The 25,092-nt window shown below is 35.4% G+C and overlaps 1 protein-coding gene across 1 annotated transcript in view; it reads left to right on the top strand.

The window, feature by feature from the left end:
• Positions 1-25,092, top strand: part of LRPPRC (leucine rich pentatricopeptide repeat containing) — a 92,317-nt gene that overhangs the window by 35,353 nt on the left and 31,872 nt on the right. Inside the window, exons 17-25 of the mRNA XM_063328598.1 lie at positions 158-264; positions 478-555; positions 906-959; positions 1,671-1,784; positions 3,023-3,153; positions 4,545-4,630; positions 6,260-6,464; positions 14,300-14,424; positions 15,052-15,158. Of these exons, the coding sequence (XP_063184668.1) occupies positions 158-264; positions 478-555; positions 906-959; positions 1,671-1,784; positions 3,023-3,153; positions 4,545-4,630; positions 6,260-6,464; positions 14,300-14,424; positions 15,052-15,158 (1,007 nt within the window). The remainder of the gene's footprint in view (positions 1-157; positions 265-477; positions 556-905; positions 960-1,670; positions 1,785-3,022; positions 3,154-4,544; positions 4,631-6,259; positions 6,465-14,299; positions 14,425-15,051; positions 15,159-25,092) is intronic.

Genomic DNA, 25,092 nt, shown 5'->3' with positions numbered 1-25,092 from the left:
ACCACATAATCTCTATGCCTCAGTGATCATTGTTGCCATTTCAGAGCCTCTCATCAGGGTGACATCTCACACCAAAATGATTTCTTATAAATTAATCTTGATAACATGACAGTCTCGGTAATTTTAGTGGAATGCTTTCTCTTGTTTTTTTCCACAGAAGCTGTTGGCTATTTTCTTTATCACTTGATTGACAGCATGAGTGACTCAGAGGTACAGGCCAAGGAGGAGCGTTTGAGACAATACTTCCATCAGCTGAAGAAGATGGTACCGTTTCATTTTTTGCTACATAATGCCTGTCCTGCCTGACATGTATCTATTAGATTTGAAATTGCTGCTTTTAAGTACAACCAGACCACTTCTCAATGACATGCAAGAGCTGGAGACTTGAATTACGTCTGAGATAATTTCTGTTAGACAAATTTCAGTTTGGTTGTGTTTCAAAACTCATATAATTTTTTTCCCCACCTCTTGGTACAGAATATAGTTATCCCTACAACCCACTACAGCGGCATTTGCAGACTGCTGGACTCCTCTCAAGTTCCTGAATTAATTAAGGTCTGTGGTTCTATAGCAATTACTTTGAAGCTAAAATATGGACTATCTGTACTCTATGAATATATTCTCCTTTGCAAAATAAATCTCTCTATGTAGTGATTATATGTAAGCCTTTTAACCTTTCCATGATTTTTCACTGTTGAAGCTGTTTTCATTTCATATGTGAAAGTTTTTGAGGGATACATTTAATAAGTGCTTTTGCAAGTCAATGTAGTAATGGTGAAGAATACAGCTTTTTTTTAAACATTGCAATTATATGATTAACCTGAACATTTTTAGCATGATATGCTTACTTAGTCGTTGAACTTTTTGGGGGGGATTAGTGATATCTCTGTCTCACTACATTTTAGGATGCAAGGTTACTGTCTCATAAAAAATTCCTGTCTACAGACAACATTCCAGAAGTAAGTAAATTCACAGCTCGCTATGCTTGTTCTTACTGTAATAATAATGTTTGGATATGGGTTTTAGATCAAGTGTAATCACTAGCTTTCAGATCATGGAAGTATATTAAGGTAATTTAAATCTACCATTTGAAGTTCAGAGGTTACTTTCCAGAGTAGAAGTAAAGGCTGTCCAGATTTTCACATAGACCTGATACTTGACCTTGGAGTTGGCTGAGTTTTCATGCCTCAGTTTCCCTGTCTGGTAAATATTTTTTTGAAAGTTCTAGTTAGTTAACAGTGGTGATGTGAGGCTTAATTCATGCTTGTAAATTACAGTGATCCACTTGAGTGGCAGGAACCATATAAATCCATACTCCTTCTAATGGTGGAGTGTCAAGTCTTTACATCTCTGATCTGAGCAGAGTGGAGATGGAAAATGAAATAGAATTCTATTCCCTACTTCCCTGAACACAAAGAACTGAGTATGAGAGAAATAGTAATGTTGACCTTTGTAGATATGTTATTTAATGCTTTTTTTACTGTATTCTGACTCAAATCTTCAATTAGTATGTACTGTTTAAACAGATAAAAGCACCTTAAATGATTAAAAATTTTCTTATAGTATGAAAGAAAAGGATTATTTTGTCTGTCTTTTATTAAAGTGATCCGACAAGTTGTTCAGGGAAGGGTGTTTTTGCAATTGACATTCTTTCTGTTACCTCCATTTAGAGTGCTAAATCTGACGTGTCTGCTTTGGAGAAGAAACTCGAAAAGCGAAAAGCTGAAAACCAGCCTATTACAGATGTCTTGAAACAACTCATACATGCTCTTTGTGAAGAAGAGGTATCTTAAGCAATGCAGAGATAATTGGAAACACATAGCTATATTTTTAAAGGGACAGAAATGTGACTGTATTATGGAAAGACATAGTTAAGCAAAGACAAGTGCAGTGCTTGAGGTTTCATGGTTTGATGCTTATAAATCAAACATAAGTGCAAAAAGCAATTAAATCAAAAGGTTAACTAATTTCAGCAACACCTTGAATGGCATGTTTTGGGGTTGCTGAAGTTTGTTTACAATAATCTGCAAAGTGAATGATAGTAACAGCTGTGATAGGTTTATCATACATGCCAAATGTCCTTTCAAGCCATGGCTCCGGTCTCTTATATCTAGATTGTCAAGCAACTGATACATGCACTAGTCATTTGCAATTCAAATATTAGTAGGTTGTTAATGCAGGGATTGAAATTCCATTTTCCTGCAGGAGGAAAGCTCTTCTGAGATAAAGGGTCTCTTGCCTGCATTCGGCAGGCGTCCAGCTGTAGTTTACATTCATTTAGTGTGTGTCTGTAATTTGTGGGGTATCACCACACTTTTATTCAGTTTCTTGTTCAGTATGATCCTGCCTATAAAGCTGTATATATAGGAGCAGTAACAGTCATGCAGATGATAGCACAATATTCTCTGTTGCTAAGAATGCAACTTAGAAAGAGTGATTCTCAGATGTCTGTTTCTGTGATTTTGCGTATGAAATAGAACTAGAAGTAAACACTGTTGTAAGTTCAAAGTGGTCAAATGTATGAATAGGAATGTGGAAAAAAAACCAAAAAACAAACAAACAAAAAAACCCCCTTTTAAGTAGTTTCTTATTTTTTAAGTAGTTTCTTATTCTTTAGAAAGTAGTTTTCTTATGTGTTTGGCAGTGTAGCAGGTGAAAATTTTTATTAATTCCAAATAAATAAGAACTATTTTAGAATTCGGGTTAATCATGTTTATGGAGTCTGTCTGGATTAGAAAAAAAAAAAAAAAAGTCTTACATTAAAACATGCTAGGAATATAAAGCAAGAAAAATTATTTAGAAATCTACTCCCAATCTAAAAGGTGTTTTAGAAAAGTACTAATTTCTGCAAAATAACTTTCACGTAAAATTTGCTAAAGCATTATAGCACCGTGTTTTCAAATGTGATCTTACACTACTAAATGCACTAAAGCAGTCATGTACTGCACACTGAACATAGAAGAATCATAATGTCATCTTGACTTTTCCTCTAGTTCACATCTTTGCTTTGTTCCTTTTTTAGAATATGCAAAAAGCCCTTGAAGTGAAAGCCAAATACGAACCGGACATGGTTGTCGGTGGCTATGCAGCCTTAATAAATTTGTGCTGTCGACATGATAATGTAGAAGAGGCAATGAACCTGAAAGAAAAAGTGTAAGTACACCGGCACTGAAACATGTCACAGAGATTTATGCTGATACACAGACCTTGTTGAATTAAGTAGGTTGAGTATTAACCCCCTCATCCATTTTTAATTAGTTTTCCCCACCGATGTATGTGCATTTAAAACAGTCAGAGGTGTGGTTTTTTGAAACAAAAAATTTGCTTTGTATAATTGAACATCAAAAGCAGCTACTTTGTATGGTCAGTAATTATCTATCTTTTCTTTTTTTTTTTTAAAAAAAGGAAGATATCAATGTAGGATCTGTTTGTTTTTATTTTAAACACAGTGTCTAAATTGAAGTTTTGCTTAATTTAAGGCGGGAAAAAAAGTACCTGTATTGTGTGTTAGAAAGCACCTAGAATGTGTTTAGAATATGCTGCACAGTGACGTTATTTTACGATTGTCAGCTTTAAGTTTTTATTTTCAGAGCTTCGTATCTTGGCTGTGAACATTAGCTCCTAGCTAAAACATGTTGTGCATGACTTATCCCAGAGCAAATTCTTTCTTTTTTCTTCCCGTTTTCCCTGTGAAAGACTCCTTTCGGTCCGATGCTACAGTGATTATAGAACAAGTTATGTGTTACTTCAGGTTCTCTCTCTGTCATACGTATTCACAAAGTATTTGCTTTGGTTTTACAGTAGGTTGGCAGGCAGGTGCTCATTATGCCTTGGTAGTGTTTGAAATTATGTGAAATGATTGAGCTCTGAATATCAAGAAATTTGCCACTCTGCAAGTAATGTTAGGGTATTGGTTTTGGCCGTATTAGCACTCTCGCACAATCCCCATAGTGAGCTTGCATGAAGTACAATTGAGTCTTCTAGCAGAGCTTCACTGCAGTAGCATGCTTTTACTGATCTGCCTCAAGTGTAGCATAATATTCTTCAGAAGTGACTCTTTCAGTTGTTACAAAAAGAAACAACAGAGGAGGAATTACTTTCAAAACTTCCAGAAAAAAAGCAAACAAATACATAGCAGAAACTTCAAAATAGTAGCTTTTAACTTGTTACCATATATGAATACTTTCATATTCTTTATCAAAAAGAATATAGCCCCGTCCCAGCCATGTGGACTGAGTTTTCTTCCCAGGCTTCTGGGAAATATCCTCCTTTATGCAATAACTACCAAATAATTAATTGAACTATTTGTCTCTTTAAAATACAAGTTTTGGGTTTTGGGGGAGGGAAGGTGTGTGGATAATATTTTTAAATCACATTTTAACGGTGCGTCTTGTAAAGTCTATGACATTTTTCCTTAAATACTTACTAAAACATTTAGCTCTTAATGCTGTTGTTTTGTTATATAGTTTTAAAAATAAATCTTTAAGCTGAATCCATAAAATGTGAATTTCTGTTGATACAATTCTTAATGTTTTAATTTCTAGCTTCCCTAAGAATTCACCTGTTGCTCTTGACACTGGAAAGTACGTAGCACTGGTAGAAGTCTTAGGAAAGCATGGTAGACTAGAAGGTAATCCATTTGCTTTCTTTGTGTGTTTCTGCTATATAATAAATATATCTTGCCTCAAGAATAAAAATGTGAGTTGATATTAATGGTATATCATGTCCTGAAAAGTGCTTGAACATTTTGCATACAAATTTGCATGTGAATTCAACCAGAGATGCTTGGACAGTGCAGGCCATTAGTTTTAATGGATTGGCAAGCTTGTCATTTACATTTGCACAGCTCAGTGCTTTTTGCATTTCTGCAGCTAGTTTTTATTAGCATTGCTGTTTGGATTGAGTTTGAAGATCATGACTTATGGCACAAATTGCGTATGTGCCTAGACTAATGGCTTTGTTTTTGCTTAAGAAGGTCTGAAGGCTGAACATAAAACCTATAAACATAACCTTCTTACAAGAGCCAAGTACTGCAAAAAATCATTTAACTTTTTATAAAGTATATATTTTTCTGATAGTATTCTTTTACGTGTTTGTTACTGAATTGAGAGTCAATCTGTCATACTGCCTGGAAATTTTGGCTTTTAATGAGTGTTCTGGAAACTGCCTATTTGGTATTTCTAGATGTTTGCATTAAGCTGTTAGCACTTTAATTTCTCTAATTTAGTCTAATACAATTCTGCAATTTACATGATTTGGTTGATCTTTAAAACAACTCTAGACTGTCATCAATTTTAAAAGGTGATTCTGAATATTGAGTTCTATGATTCTGTAGAAGACTCAAACCATAAAAGTATTGTCCAAGCCTAGACACAAAATGTTATAGTTTTATATAAAACAATGTACAGTAAAATAAAAAAGCTAATGTAATTTTTTTTCTTGTAAGATCTTTCTTTGAAATGTGTCTTGGCCTCTTAAGAAGCTTACTATTAGAAAAATAACAAACAAAGCTGATGTTTTCCAAATCATAATAAATCAGATCATGACCACCTCTACATTAAAGCAGTTTGAAAAGATTAGCTTGCTTTTAAGAGCATAAATGTCCCTCGGAAAATAAAACAATTCATAAATGTAGCCAAATGTAAAGTGGTCAAAACATTCTGTCTATGCAATAATTAAGAACATTATAAAAATGCACTTATTCCATATACCAAAATGTTTGTTTCTGCCTTACTAATGAAGCTTAATGAACCTAATGTTTTAACATGCAGTCTGTTAGAAAGCTTTCATTGGCTCTCCTTGGCTAATTAGTATCGACACAGCAAACAGGCCCTATCGGTATCAGACCATTAGTCTGGCTGTATATACAGTGTAAACATATCTTTATTATCTGGCCTCGTGACAAGCCATCTGCTGAAGAAACAATGGAGTGATTTAGCAGATGTTAGCATTGAACGATAAAAGCATCCATTTAGTAGAATCTTGCAGCTATAGGGCAGGCTATACAGGGTTATGTGGTGCAGAGTGGGCACACAGTTCCTATCTATAATTTGTAGTCAAAGTTGCAGCAAAATGATAAAACCATGCTATTGTGGATTTATAATTGTAGTCTCGTTTAGAAATGCAAGTAGTAATTAACTTGAAATCGGCATTATACGCCAGAATTTACATTCCTGCTGGGTTTGAAATGCTGTTTTAATAGCAGTTTGTTTTCCCTACATGAAATTACCTAAGGGTCTTTTGTGTTGTTTCATTGTAGATGCTATTAACATTCTAACGGAGATGAAAGAGAAGGATGTTCCTATCTCAGACAGAACAGTTGCATCTTTTTTCCGCATTCTTAATGCCGCTGCCATGAGAGGTGAAGTTGAAACAGTGAATCGATTACATGAGACCATTGTGAACCTGGGGTTGGCAGAAACTGCTGTCCTTCATGCCCCTCTGATTACAGTTCACCTTGAAAAGTAAGCTATGTTTGGGCTTCAGATGAAAGAAGTTATCATATGATATTTATTTGTGTTGTATGACCTGTGTACGCTATACACAGCTGCACATTCGTGTTTGAAGGTGCTGCTCATGCACATAAACATGCACGGACATACACTTAAGTGATCTAGGAATAGTAATAAACAAATATGTTTTAAGTTAGATAAGTCTGTTTTCATCAGTTAGGCGTCATGTCTTGATCTTTGGGAGCAACAGCTGTGTTTTATGGACACATCAGAGATGAAATGGCTGTATATTGGAATATGCTTATGAATTTCTTGATTCTAAAATTTTCCCATCAAAACAGCATTATTTTGCTGTGCCATCCAATAATCTCAGGTGAGTTGAAGGGTGATTGTTGAACACGGAAATATTTTTAATTCACGTAATTCAAATAATTTGATGTTATTGCCAATAGACTGCTATGTTGCTGAATATAACAATTACTTACTAAAATTGAGCCAAGAGTCCCTTTTAACTTCCTTTACCATATGCACAATCCTCTTATTTTTTTTTCTTATGTCATTTATGTAGTTGCTGGATTTTAACCTCTTGCAGCTACACTGATTGATTAATTTCTTGCTGTTTGGTTCATGTATATGAATGTTCTTGGCTTAAACATAGTACCTATGAAATCAGCGGATTTCTCATAGTATCCTGTAAGTCAGCCTCAAAGATGCATATTAATGTTTCTGTTACCATGTAGGGTTTTTAAGTTCTTTTAAGTATTCTGGGTATGCAAGGTCTATACAGTGTTTTCTGTATTCAAAATTGTTGTCAAAAAGATGTAACTCTTCGTGGGTGCATGTACATTCTCTTCTAAAAATAGTATTTTAGTGTAGTGGTCAACAGTTAAGAACATAGTGTACATCTTTTCAGTCAGCAACACTGCCTTGGTTACATCACAAGAGAAGGCAGATGTTTATGAAAGTAATTTAACTGCAATCATATGTAACCAATGTGTCGGAAAAATATCTGATTTGCTTTGCAGTGTGCGGTAAGACCAGCTGCATTTTCCGTAATTGCTTTATGCACGTTGACATGCGAGCTGTACGTGGTGCTACTTGGGTTCTTTTCTTTTCAGAAGTAGTATATGATGATGTAAATAAAAAATGGGATCATGCATGGATGCAAAGGGGGACAGCAAAGGGTTATTTTGGTTTGATTGCACATTCTTTTGAATTATAAACGTTTGGTAAAACTTTCTAAAAAGTTTTTTTTAATGAAGGGACTCTTGATGAGACTAGAGGTTTAAAGGAAAAGGTAATTCCACGGTGTGGAACTGTCTGCCTACAACTCATTGGTACTCATCTATATAAACTTTAATACATTTCATATATATAAATACAATACAAAGTAAGCTTATTTCCTGTGGGTTTTTTGCAGCCGTATGGGTGCAGAGACTTGCTTCCTCTCCAGTGTCAGATAGAACAGAAGGGGGAAGCTTTTCCCACAGAGTTTGCCTGGGAGGAATAACTGAATTTCACTGATTTTTATTTTTTATGTTTTTTCTTGGAGACGATAAGAGTTTTTCAAAGTTATGAGTGACTGAAATAAGTGTTAGTCATTTCTTGGAGCAGTAGTGCTTACTATTTGCCATCCTACAGCTCTCAAGGATCATGCTGAAATGCTGTCATTTAGCTGCAGGTCGTCAGCATGCCTCTGAAATTAGCTCTGGGATGTTTTTTAATGTTCCACAGCAGTGGTTGTGCTAGTGGTTTGTGTTCTTAATTTATTTCAAACTTTTTAATTGCTTGTAAAGGAATCTGTGATTTGCTTTTGAAGATTTCAACAATTGTAGGTGTAAAATGTTTTCATCTACCCCTTTTCTCTGAACCCAGTCCTGAATATTGTGAAATTCTTGCTGAGTCCTAGTGCATGTTAAAAATGACTATTTACAGCAGAGCATGGAAAAGAAAAAAAACGGTTGATGAACAGTATAACTTGACAAAAGCTAATAAAATCTACTATTTTAGTGGAATGTACATTTTGCCTTTAATATTTTGAGAAATATTTAACTAAAGTAACTACAGAGAGAACTTATGTTATCTTGGTTTTTTTTTTTTACATTGAGTAAATTTAGGGGGAACCACTGCCCTGTTTTTAATTGTATGTTTTTTATTTATGACTCTGAACAGTTTCTCAAGATGGTGAAATCCCATTAAAAATGGAGACAGTCCACATGTGGAATCTTGGTCTGTCATCCAAGGTGATAAACCTGCCTTGGACAGTATGACAAAAATCTTTCTAAAAGCTGCAAGGATGTGAAGAGCTTGTACTTTTTCTTAAAACATGTCATACTTTTGAACTGGTTCTTTGAACTGGTTCTGATAATAATTGGAAAAAGTTGTGTTACTTACACCATATAAAATTTCTTATGGTTTTAAGGATTGTAGTTTTGGCTTTTACCTTCTCTACCAACTGTCGGGGGAAACCTGTTTGAACGCGATCCAATTTACAAAACTGAGGAGGTTTATGAAGCTAACCTGCTCCTGTGCTGTCCGATACTTTGATAATACCTATTTACAGGATGATAAATTAACAGATACAGTAACTACTGATTTTTGCCCAAACCAACTTTCGTACAGCCAACAATACAAGTACACATCTGAAAAACTTAATGTGGTTCCTGCCTTTTCTTTAACATGAGTTTGTTTCTGCTCTCCTTGAATAATATCACCTCTGACAACAGAAGCAAGACAAAACATCTTCAGGTTTGAAATTTACTAATTGCCTATATCATAAGTGATCTTAAGCAGAGGGAACAAAATTTGCAGGTAAACTATGGAAACATTATGTTACAGACTGTATGAACAAAGTATTTAGTCGTTTCAAGTCAGCGAATGCAAAGTTAATATCTGTATTTTAAACTGTCAAAAGGCTTAATTGTGTTTCTTTAAAAATGGTCAATGTGTTTTAATACAGTGTTGTCCAGTAAAACATTGTGTGCTGGTTTGCAATTAAGTTCATACGAACCCATTTTGTTTGGTTTCTTATGTAGTAGATGCAGGGGGAATCCGGTGCCTTGACAGTTTTTCTGCTGTTGTTTTCACAGAGTTAAATTCACCTGTGATTTTGTTTGAGATGATTCTGTAGCACATACAATTTAATTGACTTTAAAATTTACTTTTAAAAATAGGCATCTTTAAATTAGGTGATATTTTTAGCGGGGGAAAAATATCTCTAGCTGGGAGAGGTTTTTCTAATTTTTAGTGGCTTTATTTCAAATATTTGTATTAAAACTCTTTACGTGTTGCAGTGAAATTAGGGATGTTTGGCTCTCTTACTCCATTATTGCAATTAGGAATTTAGCATCATCAGTGCCAAAGGACAAAAGTGTCTCATTTGCCCTATGGGGACAGGACAGTGATAAGATGATTTTTCGTCAAGGATCATTGGGTCGTAATTAAGTTACATTCATGGCTATTGCTTTTTGAAGGATGATTGGTAAATGACAGGCTTCATGTGCTTGGTACGGACAGTGTTCACTAGGGTTTTTTCTCCCTCTGTCAGAAAATCCTGTTGAGTCTGATAATGTAAATGTGGCATTTTATTCTGAACAAAAGAGCAGGGAAATGAGCTATCTTGTCTAATCATTCAGTTGTTTAACACCGACTTCCAGTTTAGACTCAATTGGCTGGAAAGCACTTGACATGTGAAGTTAGTGCTGTTCGGAACGCATGTTTGAGTAAATTTTAAAGTAAGTGACAGCTAAATTGTACCTAGGGAAATTACAAAGCCTTCAACACAGTTAATTTTTTGGGGAGGATTAGTTGTAATTGCAACACCAGTCTCCTTGAAGATTCCTTAGTATAGCAAATGAACAGAAAAACATTTAGCTCTTTCAAGAGCCCGTTCTCTTTTTACAGAATAATTTTCGTAAAGCTGATTGTACCTCGCTGAATTTACTTCCCTCTACACTAACATCTGCTTCAGATTTGTAGAGAGGGATTTGTTTTACCAGTCTACCCTCCACCCCCACCCCAGAGAGTCCCTTTTTTCTTTCTACCTCTCTAGTGATTTCAGGTTTGAGAGCTTTTCAATCAGTAAACCCCTTAGGTAAATTGCCACTTCACTAAAGCTTTATGCATAATGTTGCAGCACTTCATTCCAATTAAAATCAATATTTGGAGTCTTATTTTTATCAGGCAGACTCTCTGGTTGGGAAAGTTGTTTATTGCAAGTAAAAGGGTTCGATTTAGTGCAACATTCTTGAAGCAAGAGGGGAGTGGCTTGTTGAAACTGAAGGGGGGGACGCTGCATCCATGCACGTTATCCCCAGTCCTGCCGCAGAGTGTGTTCTGCAAACACTCAGGCATCTGAGTAATTTTGTCTCTTCAAAGAGCTTTGTGCAAGTAAAATTGCCCACGCAAATATTTTGGAAGATTGCGCCCATATAGTATCTGGGACTTCACAGGCATCCTAAACAAAAACCAAATAACTGCACAAAATTTACGATATCTTAAGCCTAGCATCAATTTAGTTGAAAAATAATGCCGAAGTAGGACTCTTCTGGGATTACATACGGGCCAAGCGTAATACAGTGAGGACTGAGGCTCCTTCTGTCATTCAAAAATAATAGTCTGTCTTCTTTTCTAAAATAACAAATTTCAATGAGAGGGAAAAATACACCTGATCTTTAAGTGGAACAGGTATTAGCCCTGAACAGATAGTATTTGTGAGTGACTTAAAGCTATAGTATCTGGCCAACTCAAAGTAAAGCATGGATCTTCATGTTCACATTTTAAGTACTGTGTTTTCCAGACTGACACTGGAAATCAGATTTTTCTGTTATGGCCATGAGTATATGGGCTTTATTTCTTTTTTAACTTGATCCATATTAATTAAATAGTAATTTTGGACCAGCTTGTAATGTAGTAGTGTAGTAAGTATCCTTTGTGAACATAATAGGGTGCTCGACATGCGTAAGTTCATACAGAAAGACTGCCAGATTGTTTTCAAATGTACATCTGTTAGCTTAAAATCCTTGTGTCTAAATAGCATTTTTGTTAAAATGTGGAAAATCTTTTTCATGCAGTTCCTTTAAGTTAGTGAGTCATAACAAGAAACACATTAAAATGTTACCTGTACTTGAAATTTGAAGCCTATAGTAAGTTCTTAATTTTCATTGGGCTTTTTTACCAGGATTGTATAAACTGCTTACAAAAGTAGTTGCTGGTACTTATTTGGAATTAATTGCGGTTTGTGACAAGAGGTACTGCAGGTTGTTGAATAAATCATATTAACTCGAGTACAAGCATAAGCTCGATGTTTTTTTTCTTTGCAGTAGTAGTACAAACAATTTCTTTGTAGAGGCTGAACTTTTATACCTTTTATTGTTTTACAGCTGATTTTTGCTGGTTTTATCATTTATCTGTTTTATGAATGCCGTTATCTAGTAAACTGTGGATGACTGGTTGGTTGCTTGAATGCAACAAAACAAATATATCAGATTTCAATTCAAACGAATGTTTAGTAAATTAGTGTGTAAGATACTGACTTATGTAGACTTATTCAGATGCCTTTGAGCAGTAAATACCAGGAACAAGCACAATATTTCCCTTTTTGTTATCTCCGTTCTTTGCTGATTTTTTTTTCTCTGGGTATACAGTATTAATGCCTTCAGAAGTATACATTTAGAGACTAGAAAACTCTTTAACATTCCTGTTTGAATGACATTCCAATTATTCATTCATTTATTGATAGCTTTGACCTAAAAACAGTCACTTTAATCCTTTAGGAATACAGCCGAGACAATACTATGGCTGTTTGAGCATCAATCTGAAAAGCTAGATTTATCACTGAAAACTTTAATTTTAATGTATAAATGTTGTTGTGCTTCCTTAGAAATTGAGTAGTTTTCTGTAAAACTGTTTTTTTTAAGATGTTAACTGAACTTGCATCTAAAGCAGGAGAAAAATACTGATTATATAAAGCTTTATATCTGTCTATGGTAACTACCATAGTATTTCTCTTTTATGACAGTAATCTAGCCTGCAACATCTACTTGCAGTTTTGAAATTAACCTGTAATTTAGTCTTCACCCCAAATGACAAAAATTCAAATGACTCCATGGGGTGCCAGAAGATGCACTGTAAACAGGGCTCAGTAAGGGGGATAAGGTAGAAATCCATCATCTTAGGTTCATTTTCAGAATGCCAGTATTACTGAACAAAATTAATTCTTGTTCTGTGATTTACTCTTAAAATTTTTAAAATATTAGCCTAGATGAAGGTAGTATATGATAGTCTAGATCATCCTTTGAAAAAGCAAAATTCGTGCTGCACATGAAATGCAGTGTGAGGAGAGGACATCTGAATTTGGCTTGTTTTATCAGTAATATCTTAATTTGTTACGGTTCAGTTGATCAATATTCAGGAACGCACAATCATTATTTCAAGTCAGTTTTATTATGGCCTTCAGTTGCTGCTGCTACGTGGGGGGTTTTTTTGGTTTGGGTTTTTTTGGTTTTTTTTTTTCCCCCTTGCCTACTTCCGCCACCCTTTATTTGATAAGCCTTTTGAAATCTAAAAGGCAGTCTTATTGATGGTTTGGCTAGTTACAACGTTTTGTGCGTGTCATCTTGACTTGTTTCAATTTCAGTTTAAAACTTCCCCTTCAAAGAATGACTTCACCTATCATTTTACCAGTGTTTCAGTGGCTGTCCTCTCTTGTTTTGATTTGGTTGTTTTAGGTTGGGTTCTAATCCTTTGAAAAAGGGTCTGCAGCAGATGATTAAGTTCTGTTAGTTGCACAGTGTAGAATGTTAGCTTATATTTGTTGTTATTTTAAGTTCCATATCTGATTTATTTTATGGCTTTTCAGTTTTGCATTTTAATTATGTATGCTTCCAAAGGCATTAATACTGCATATGCAGGGAAAAAAGTCAACAAAGGACTGAGGTAACAACAATGGAGATATTGTGCTTGTTAGTGGTCCTTAGTGCTCAAAGGCCCCTGAATTACATGCGTGTAAGGAAGTCAGCATCTTACGCGCTACTTTACTAGTACCATGGATATATACTAGTGCCATGTCTGTATGTGATGTGGATAGGCCAGCATAAAATACATTTTGGTACCTTAATATATTGTTGAATTAATTGCAAAAATCACTTTTTTTTTCAGAAAATATATTTTGGATTCTGACCTTTATATAGAATAGAAAAACACTAGCCTTGCAATTGTGACAAAACGGAAATTAACAGATGATTTATAGCTTGTCTGTTAGGGTGTAAAACAAATATAAAGCAATCTAAAGAGCTGTAGATCTATACTGAAATAAAAATGCTGTGGAAAAATTTTAAAGGGCTTAAAAATTGAAAATGCCTCAACAGAGACTTTTGGAGGTAATACAATGTGCACAATATTACAAGAAAAACAACTCAAATGCAAATTGAAATTTCTGAGGAATTGGGGTTTTGTCACAATAGTACATAGCAGAACTTAAGAATTTTACTTCAAAAAATAACTGCATCAATGATGAAGAGTATTCACACCTTTAGTTAATTTGTAGTGAACAGTGGTCATGCAATCAAAATTATACAGCCAAAAGGCTTAAATATAAATCCGTAATTCTGTTTTCATTGCTGTGGCTGTTAAGCATACACGGTGTTTGTTTGTAGGAAAACTTTACCTGTTATTTAAAAATGACTGTAGCATATTGGGGGTGGGGTGAGGTGCGGAATACACTCTTGGATTGTAGACCGCTGAACGAATTTTCCTTGAAATTTTCAAGACTAAAGTGGGTTCAGCATGTACCATTCCTTCTTGGAAGGTTTGATTGTTTTTATTCTTGTTTTGTTTCATTCAACAAGGGATGACATGCCTGCAGCTCTGGAAGCTTTAATCAACTGTTATAAGAAGTATGGTAAAATTCTTCAGCTTCATAACATCTACTGTAGACTGATAGAAAAAGGAGACGCTGATCTTCTGCAAAAGGGTTAGTTGCACGTAGTCAAATGCTGTCTGGTTACATGGAGTGTTTTCTGGAATCTTTTCTTCCATGACTTGTATATCATTTCCTTCCACTGAAAGAAAAAAAATTGTTTGTGTCTATATGTGTAGCTTTAAAGCACTTAAATGATGCCGTCATTCTTCAAATTGAAAATTGATATTCATTTTAAATGTAAAAGAGTCCTAATGTTTAGCTAATACAGCATCAAGTTCTCAACAATTAGCTACATATATTACTATGAAGAAACAACTTAATAGTAACGCAATAGTAAAACAACACATCTGTTTTTCTAATAGTTGTGTAGTTAAGAAATCCTGTATCCTCGCTATCCACAAGTAGAGAATGCTAATATATACTCTGTCTGTTTTGTTGAATGTAATTCAAAATGCAGTGCACATAAATAGAAAAACATTGTAAATATGCTCAACTGCAAAGCTACAACAAATTTTGTAATATATTGCAATGATTCCCTGTGTTTCAAAATTTATTTCCCTATAGCTTATTCTTGGAACTTTCTGATGCTTAGAAAATATTAGTATTCAGAATATCTGACATATATATTAAAATGCTTCAATATATTTAGTACATTAATGAGTTTTATTCTGTCCTCAGTTTCAGATTTTATAAGCAGAGAATATGGTGACATGATGGCTCTTTATGATCTCTTCTTCGCCTTCTTGCAAACAGGAAAATACAAAGAGGCCAGGAAGGTTATTGAGGTGGGATTTTAACTATAGTACTGTAATTGTGCAGCTATTTAGACTCTTAATTAGAAACATTTAAAGTTTTTAACCTTTAATTAGACTTGTTCTGATGCATGTTAATAGAATTCAATCCCAATAATAAAAAAAAACCTTGACCAGCTTTATTTTGTATAATTACAGTTCAGAAGAGAGACAGTCTTGTTGTATATTAAAATTGTTTCCTCACTTTTTCATATTCTCTGTTATATATCAAAATGATATTTGCATATTAAATATCGGATTGTGGAACAATTAAATTAAACTGGCATTCCTGGGTGTAAAGTTGCTAATCCTCTTGCCGAAGGAATTCTTTGTTCTTAAAAGCACTGGAATTTAATTTGCTGCAGACCATGCTCAGATTTATTTGTAATGCTTGTCTACAAGTTAATCAGCCAAACAAGCGCTGTCTGCTACTGTTTGGCATTTAATTTAGCATTTCTTCTCTCTCTCTCTTTTTCAGGATAGTAAGCAGCTTATAGGAAGTGGTAGGTGACAAACTTGGTCTATTTAGGATTAGTATATTTTATCTAGACTTGATTGAAATTGTGCTTACTGAAATTGATAAGTCAAAGGGGCAGCTGCAGAGTCTGCCCAGATTGTGATTATTTTTCTTCTTAACACAGTTGTGTGTTTTTAAAATGCTGCATAAGTTTTCCAGTTAATGTGTGGGAGGAGGCATCTTGTAGAAAAAGTAATACTTTGTCCTCGTCGATTTTGTGTTATGTGCATACACAACTCTGTAACCTAATTGTTGGGGTTTTTTTCCTTCCTACGACCAAGTATGCTTTTTTCCTAATTCCCCCTAGAATATTTGAAATACCAGTTATTCCTACTTGAATTATCTAATAGAATTCGTGCATCTAAAAATCTTAACTGAAGATCTGCTTGTTTGTCTGTAGTGGAACAATACTGTCCTGCTGTGGGGTGTGTGGAAATTGCCAAGCACAATGTTGAAGGATTGATAATTTTGTTCTCAGAGGGTTTTTTGGAGCTCATAGTGTTACGATACAGAAGAATAGAAATATCAGTATCTGACAGAAGATGATGCTGAGGAGTTGAGCTCTTTTATAGTGATTAAAGCATATAGGAAGTAAAAGGATGAAATCTGAGAATTGGAAGTAAAATTAAAGCTAAATGAATAAAATTGGTACTTGATGTGATTTAGCAGCTGTTTCTTTGATACTGGCATTTAATTTCTCAAAACGTATATTGGCGGCTACAGTTCAGCAGTCAGAATAGGATAGTAAGCAAATTATCAAATCGTTAGGGCTTTGAAACTTCTGTCATTTTCTTAATAGGTGCCAAAATTATTTCTGCAAATACTCAGTATTTGGTGATTGATCATAAATTATTAGTAATCACAGATGGACACTTGGGCATAAATCTGAATGCCTGATATCTGGAAGTAAATGGAAGTTTTTCTGGCTTTTTATGTGATTTAAAGTAGGTTTTCTTGCTCCTGCCTAACGTCCAAGTATGAATTACAGCTTTGTCTGTGCTGTTGGGGAAAAAGAGGTTTTAAGGTCTGGAATTTTTAGGAGTATAGGAATTTAGCTAAGAATAGTATGCATGTATTTTACCGGTGGATAGTTTAATTTATCAATTACTATAAGATGTGTTATATTTTAAGTATGCTTTTACTATGTAACAATATGTTAAGTATTTTCAAAGAAATTTTCCCCTGGAAGAGCGGATCTTAAAATTGGTATTTTGCTGAAGAAGAAAATAGTTTTTATTGGTTTATTTGCTTTTTTTATTTGTTGGGAAGCCGAAGCCTTAATGAATATAGGATCAAAGATACAGTACAAGGTGTGTTTCTCTAGTCCAGTATTTTTTGTATCTAAATTATTTCTCTTGTTGGCCATCTCATATTCTTTTTCTGTTTTCCTTTCTTGTGAAATAATATTCAGTAAAGTGATCAATTGGTGCCACTTTCTCCTTTTTAGACGCTGTTGCATGTTAGACAGATTACCTCTCAGCACACACTTTTATCATGTATTGTTGATTATGGTGGTCAGTTGATTTTAGTGGTATAATTTGTTTTAAATATATTTACTGAGTTAATAATTTTATTGGGTATGTAAAAGGGTAGTGATGAAGCTGGAAAAAAGATTATGGTGATCCATTGATTTTAGTGACATCATTTGTTTTAAATGTATCTACAGAGTTAATAAAGAGTTTCTAAAAGGGTAATAACTAAGATGGAAAAATTCTTTAGGAGCTAACGAGATGAAGATTCTGGAGGAGATATGGTTGTTTAAATGGGGTGTTTCTCATTGGAGACCACTGCCTCTGCTTGCTCTTGCTAATTTTAGAAGTCAGAGGTACACTAGGTGCCTACGTGAAACTTAGTGACAACTGCTGCTTTGAAAAACATGCAACTCAAAGTCCCAAGAATAAGCAAATAACTCTTAAATCTCAATATTTGGTAAAATAGAACTGGGTGACCATAGTGGGGAAGGCGGAAGAATAAGATTTGAGTGAGATTATAAAAATTAGGTCAGAGTTGGGTATATACATTATCCGGTCACAAATGTGTTGTGCATGCATATATATAAGCTCGTGTTGTGGGATGTTGTCATAGCAAGAAAGCTGAAAGCTCGGGCGCTCATTTGCTTGCTGGAAGGACAGCAAGACTAAGCAGAGGATGATAGTACAAAAGACAGCGAAAGGTGAATAGAAAGGAGATGAGGCAAAGAATGCATCTGACAGATACCAGAACAAATGAACTGGAGCATATGGTAGTTTGGAGGTGTTGGTCTCTTTTGAAGCCATGCTAAGTGGAAGAGAAGCTGTGATTGAGAAGACTGTGGGGGGAAATGCAGCTAAGTTCTAAGGCTTCACAGAGTTTGATTGATAAGGTAACAAGTTTGCCATGCTGCTAGACTGCCTTGCTAAGCTTTTGAAAGTCTGTTCTCATTTGTTCTGTGGCAGGTGGCTAGAGAAGGAAGCCTCTCTCAGAGACAGTACCTCCAAATGAGTTTGCCTTGGCTGCTCTGTAAAGTAAAAATCTAGCTGTGCCTGAAGATTCCTGAGCCCTTGAAGTTATGTAGATGGATGTGCTGGTAGATGCTCTTTTGCTTTCCACTGGGAACAAGTTCTACCACTGGGTCCTCTAGTGTATCAAATCATGATTTAGTCTTCAGTTCTTAGTTGTAACTCAGTTGATAAGTTAGCTTTTGTCTTGAGTCCTTCAAAGGTGATCACGTAAAAACAAAGTTCGCCCATCTCTCTTCTTGCCTCTTACCGTAAGGTCACATACTAGCTTGCTTTCCCTTGGAGTGGCACAGAATGACTTCTGTGTCACCAAATCTAGCTCTAATTACTTAGGATGTTTTCCCATACTTAGAAGGGCAGTTTATTTGCCTTTTTTCCTTCAATTATGTTTTTCGTAAAAAAGAAACAGGAGAGAAAGAAAAGTGAGTCAGTACATTTTTACTTTAACTAAATTAAACTACATTAAAACTAATGTTGGCTAAAAGAAAGGATATGAATTTTCAATAAATAGGATTAGGGGAAAAGTACCTTCTAGAAAAATATTTTCTTTTTCTGTCTTTGAAAATGCTGTCTTATTTTCAAAATACCTAATCAAATTTTGTCCCGGAGAGAGATCTTACATAGTTTTTCATATGTGTTGCTCCACAGTTCCAGGTAGTATATCGGAGAGTCTCTAAGAGTTGCTTGGCCTAGTAATCTTTTAAATCTGGTATATAAATGGTAAGAGAATTTTCTAGAGCCTACTCCCCCAAATTTCTCCAATCCACAGCTTCTTACATGTTGCTGTAACTAGACAATGTCTACTCAGTTGTTGACCGCCACTTTATTAACCTGATCGAGCTGGTGATCGAGAGCTGAATGGATGTGAAGGTCATCCAGGAGAATGGGAATGAAAAAGAGAATGTTACACCACCTTGGAGGAATCTACTTCCTTCCCCCTTCACCTGTTACACTGTTATCTTGTTTGTATGCTGCATGGAGGTTTAAAGAATTCAGTACCTAAAGTATTTAGAATATAGTTGTTGTCTGTCATTTTGGTCCAATCTTAATTATTTGGTCATCTCTGAATTTTGCACTGAGATCTCATACTTGTAGCTGTTTTACCTGCATGATGGTAGAATATTTCTAGACTCACCCTTTTCCTTCATTTATTATTCTTACTGAATGCAATTATCAAAATACTCTCTGAAGTTGTGTGTAATTAAGCCTGTGTCCGTGCTTGGCTCTTTCTGGTAGAGTTGTGGGGCTTAGAATCATAGAATGGTTTGGGTTGGAAGGGACCCTAAAGACCATCTAGTTCCAACCCCCCTGCCATGGGCAGGGACACCTCCCACTAGACCAGGTTACTCAAAGCCCCATCCAGCCTGGCCTTGGACACCTCCAGGGATGGGGCATCCACAACCTCCCTGGGCAACCTGTTCCAGTGCCTGACCACCCTCACAGTAAAGAATTTCTTCCTAATATCTAATCTAAATCTCCCCTCTTCCAGTTTAAAACTGTTGCCCCCTGTCCTATCGCTCCACTCCGTCGGTAAAGAGTCCCTCCCCATCCTTCCTGTAGGCCCCCTTTAGCTACTAGAAGGCTGCTATAAGGTCTCCCTGCAGCCTTCTCTTCTCCAGGCTGAACAACCTCATGTCTTTTGATGAACAGTCTGCCCCCTGGCGTAAGTCTTCAGCCTGACTTCATAGGAGAGGTGCTCCATCCCTCTGATCATCTTCATGGCCCTCCTCTGGACTCACTCCAACAGGTCCATGTCCTTCTTGTGTTGTGGGCCCCAGAGCTGGATGCTGGATCCAGGTGGGGATCTCACCAGAGTGGAGTAGAAGGGGAGAGTCACTTCCCTCAACCAGCTGGCCACACTTCTTTAGATGCAGCCCAGGATGCGTTTGGCTTTCTGGGCTGCGAGTGCATATTGTCAGCTCATGTTGAGCTTCTCATCCACCAACACCCCCTAAGCCCTTCTCCTCAGGGCTGCTCTCAAGCCATTCTCTGCCCAGCCTGTATTTGTGCTTGGGATTGCCCTGACACATGTGCAGGACCTTGCACTTACATGTCATTAAGTACTGCAACAGTCCTGCAGAAGAAGTTCAAGCGAGCCCTTCTATAAATCAGCTTTGCAAAAATCTCAACCATGTTTATAAAGTAGAAGTATGAACACTTCATGAAGTAGAAATGAACACTTTACACCTATGACTAAAGTATGCAAGGTTTTAAACTGGTGGTGTATCCATTTCTGCACTGTACTGATAAGATCATTCCACCTTAAACTATATGTCATTGGACAGCAAAATACTTCTGTAAAAAATCCAAACAAGCGCCACATTAAAAAGGTATCAGATCTCTGGCATTTTTAGTTAGCAGCTTATGGACTCCTCTGATAGGAACAAGGAGTTGGTAAACACGTTCAGCTTCATTTTGTTGTTTGACGGATACTTCTTGAAATTTTTATAGATCAAATCACTTCAGCTATTATATTAACATTGTTCCCTCAGTGAAAGAATAAAAGCTCTTATTTCTGCTCTGTTAGTAGTTTTACTGGAAATGAAGGCTAAGAGAGGATTACTGTGTTTGGGATATAGGGAGAGATCTCAGAACTATATGGCAAAATATTTTAGTAGAAGACCAATCTGTACAAGTTAACTCCCACAAGAGGAACCTGCCTTGAAAATGGCAATGTGTAGTGCATGGCTTCAGAATTCTTTTAACCAAATTTTAATTAAGTGTGATACTTTCCTCATCTTCTGTTCTCATACTAAATATATCATTTATATTTAATAGTTAAGTATATCCAACCATATCTCACATGTCTCAAGACATTTATGTGAAGAATTGAAGGACAAATTGTTGTGAAGTATTTTAATGAAATATGTTCCAATGCAAATAAATGGAAAAAAAAAAGGCATTTACTGCTAAAATTCAAGACCTGACAAAAGAACTGTTTTGGGTGAGTTTAGTATACAGGAATATATCTATCAACAGATGTCAAGTTAATTTAGGAGGTAAATAGATTTAAGCAAAGAATTGTGACATCCACTGTCAGCAGACCTCAAGATACCAGTTGCCATTGGATTTAATCTACCATATAAACAATGAGAATATTTCTACTTGATATTGAGAGATTACAACCTTCTTTCATCCAGATTGCTTTTTGTAAGAGTCTGCATCATAAAATTGAGTCTTGCTGATTTTATGCTGGAGATAAACTATTGGAGAAGATGCTTTCTCGATTTGTGACAGCAGGATTTAGGGGGGTTTTTAATGTGTAATTTAATGATGATCAGATCTAGTGTCTGAATTTACCTACAAAGACTTATTTTTGGTCCTGTTAAGAAAAGGGTGGAGGTGATTAGAACAAAATTTAAGTGTTTGTAAATGTTGAATGCAAATTTTATTAGATAGCGGTGGTCTGAGATTGAGGAGTAGTTTGTAGGGGGTGTAATAGCTTTTATTAGAGTAACTGTATACAACTGGGAGGGAGGGGAAAGGATGAAGAGCTTTTAGGCACGCAAGCCCTATAATTACAAGAAAAGATTATTTTTTTCTTACTATTGAGTCCTATTAGTCTAATAAAAGCATTACTTCTCCTTATGAAACTGGACTCTGATACAACTATTAGTGAAGCTGGATTTTGCATCTATGCATATGTGCTTGTGGGTTAATAAAAAAAAAATGGCTGCTTACTACTTCAATGCACATTAAATACTCCTTTCTTAAAAGAGAGCAAATGAATATGTTTCAAATAAGTAAATTTGTCAAAGGAGATGACTACTGAACAAATTCCTTCCAGAAAGAGAGAGGGTAATGTGTTTGGAATGTGGGATCATGGTAAGAGCAGGATCATGGTAAGAGCTGCACATCCTTCCTTAGCTCCAGGGACTTTGTGTTAGAGGGAGGATACTAGTGAGTTTCATAATGTTTTTTTCATTCATCATACAACATAAACCCACATTACAATGCAAAGAGCAAACTTTTGCTCTGTTTTGAGTCCAGAGCATCCTTGAGGACTTTTTGTATTTTTGATGTTACCTTTTCTTCCAGCATGATTAGTGTTGGGAAGTTCTCTTACAATGGTTTTTTTTTTTTATAATGTTATTTTATTGCATTATTTCTCTTGGAAATCTTACTGGTAAATGTAGGATATTCCAGTAGTACTTAAATATACATCAGTCTCCCTTGTCGTGAGTAATGATAAAGTTGTAAAGCTCTTTCCTATTATTGTTTTATTTTAGGAAAATAATCAAGTTTCCTTATATTTTTCTCATTATCTGCCTAACATAAAGCAGCATTACATTCCTGTTTCAAGTGAAATAAGTAAAATCATGAGTGTTTAATCAACAGATACTAATCATGTTGGTAAAGTCAGTGAACTGACAGAAGCTTTGAGGCAAATGCATACTTCAGGAAAAAAACCAAAACCACCCTAATAGTAAAAGCTTTCCCAGTGGAGACTATAAGCTTTGCATTTTCTTATTATGAACTACTGCTGCTTTTTATTTAAAAATTAACCTAGTAGAAGTAGGCTAGTTGCTGCCTTGGGTGATTGTAGGATAGGCAGAAACTTGAATTGTAATCGCTCCCAACAGGAGAGTTAGGGAGGATAAATATCTAGACATGTCCATTTATGTCGTTCATTAAATATTGTATAGTGCGAATAAAATACCAAATACACCACAATTTAGCAGATTTTGAGGGCAAAACTTGCAGTGGTGCAACTCATAATTTTCAAAACTCTGGTGCTGCATTAGAGTACTCGCCCTCACTACCAAACACAAAAAGTAGTCAAATTGAAGGTACAGATTTAATTGTATTCAAGCGTTCATGGAGTTATCCCTTGCCCAAAAACTTGTGCAAGTGTTGGGACGTTTTAGATGAGCTTATCATTCAAGAAATCACTATTATGAGGGTTGGGTTGGGTTTAGTCATATTTATTTCAGGGCAAAATTGCTTACAAAGAACAAAGGCAAAAAATCTTTTTTTTAGAGAAATCCCATCATAGTTCTGAGCAGTTTGCAAGGTTTTCTTTTTTTTCAGAAAGACTGAAGTGGATGAGGATATCTTTCCATGCTGTGAGCAAAGAAACCGTTTCTGAAATCCACAAGAGCTAAACTTCTTTCAAGGTGGAAAATGAACTTGTAAATAAAAGATTCCTTCTGTTGCCTGCCATATGCAGGTGTAGCTCTAGTGTTATCCTGGTGGTACAATGACCTAAAGGAAAGCTAAGCTAGAGAGGAGTAATGTGTTTTGTTAGATAGCTGATATGATTGTAACAGGAAAGATGCTTTTTGATGCACAGAATATTTTTAGATCCCTCGGTCTTTAATGTCGCATCTTTTATAAACTTCTGTACTATGGTGTAGAAGTTATGTTCAGAGCCATTAATCAAAGCAGTCTTCAGTATTTTCTTTATATCCCCCTATGGTACTTCACTTACATTATGCTATAAACATTATAATGTAAGAAATACAGCAAAGTGGTATACTTGTTTCATACATATGAAGAGAATTAAGATTATTTTAAAAAATATTAATATAAATGTTTTAGTATTTTTTTAAACTCATGCATTGCTATTTGAAGATAAAAGGGTATTTAATAAGAGACAAAAGAGAGGTGTAAGATAATTTTACCCATCTCATCTATCAACTAGACTTAGAGGGCTGTGTAAGGTACAAAAACTTTATATCTGCCTATTCTTGTAACTTTCTGATTCAACAGCACACCTACTGCGTAGTAGAAGTGAGGATGTCTGCCAAAAGTTTTAACATAGGGGAAGATAAGAGCATAGCAAACAGTGTTCATGTTGTAAAAAACTTTGTTCAAGTAAGCTGCCATGCAAAAATATCCCAGGCTTCATTGAAGCTGCATGGAATTTGTGAGATTTTCATAGACGTTTTTGTGGAATCAGGGAAAAATCTGTCTTTAAGAACTTCCCATCAAATGTTCTGTTTTCACTGATGCTTATGTTGGAGCGCGTTGTTAGAAATGACATACATCAGTTCTTATAGCTGTCTGTTCAAGGCTGTCTCTTTGGAGAAGTAAGGCATTTTCTTGCAAGACATTGCTTTGGCACCTAAATCTCAGTAACTGGTTCTGGTACTGGTAGCATAAGTCTGTTATGGCTGTTGATGTAACTCATCATGAAACATTCTTCTTCCTTTAGCAGCATTAGCTGTCTCTTATTATTACTGGCTTTTTCAGCTGCAAAGAGAGGAACGAATGGATCTACCTGTCCAAAAAATACCATCAGAAAGTGGAGCATGGATGGCGCTAACAAAATTTGGCTGTTTCTTTCCAATATGTTCAGATTGGTAATTATAGTAGGACTGTTTCCCTAAGAAACTGTTTCCCTAAGAAAAGATTGAATTTGGGGAAGAAAATGTAAGTATTTAGAAGAAAACACTTAACGAGGTTAAGTGTTTAACGAGCCCACTTAACGAGGGCAGAATTAAACTCGAATGATTAGAATTGGTGAAATTCTAATACCGTGAAAGGCTAGAATAAGTTGTCCAGAATATGTAACAATTATTTCGCCAGCCAGTGCACAGTAATAGTTTGGGGAAGTGCAGTGTTGGAAGGTTAAAACAAAAGAGTAATCTATCTCATGTCATGTATATGCTAAATGAAAAATAATTCTGCTGGCTTTTAAATAATTATGCATCTTAAACCAGCTGTAGCAAAAGTGGTACTGTTTTGGGACACTTTAAACTCTTATTTTTCTGAAAGTCCTCTCTTTGAACGATATCACAGGGTTTCTGGTCTGTGTGTTGTTTTTTGTGTTTTTTCTCTGTAAGCAAGTTCTGTGTTTTAAGAGAAAAAGGTTGCTTTAGGCAAGTAGAGAGAAGTAAATAATATTTTCGATATGTGTTCTGTAAATTACTTAACTTTTTTTTTTTTTGAAGTAAAAAAATAGTATTGG

This window comes from Chroicocephalus ridibundus, chromosome 3 (assembly GCF_963924245.1).
Source record: "Chroicocephalus ridibundus chromosome 3, bChrRid1.1, whole genome shotgun sequence".
NCBI lineage: Eukaryota > Metazoa > Chordata > Aves > Charadriiformes > Laridae > Chroicocephalus > Chroicocephalus ridibundus.
This window is presented reverse-complemented; position numbering and strand designations above follow the sequence as displayed.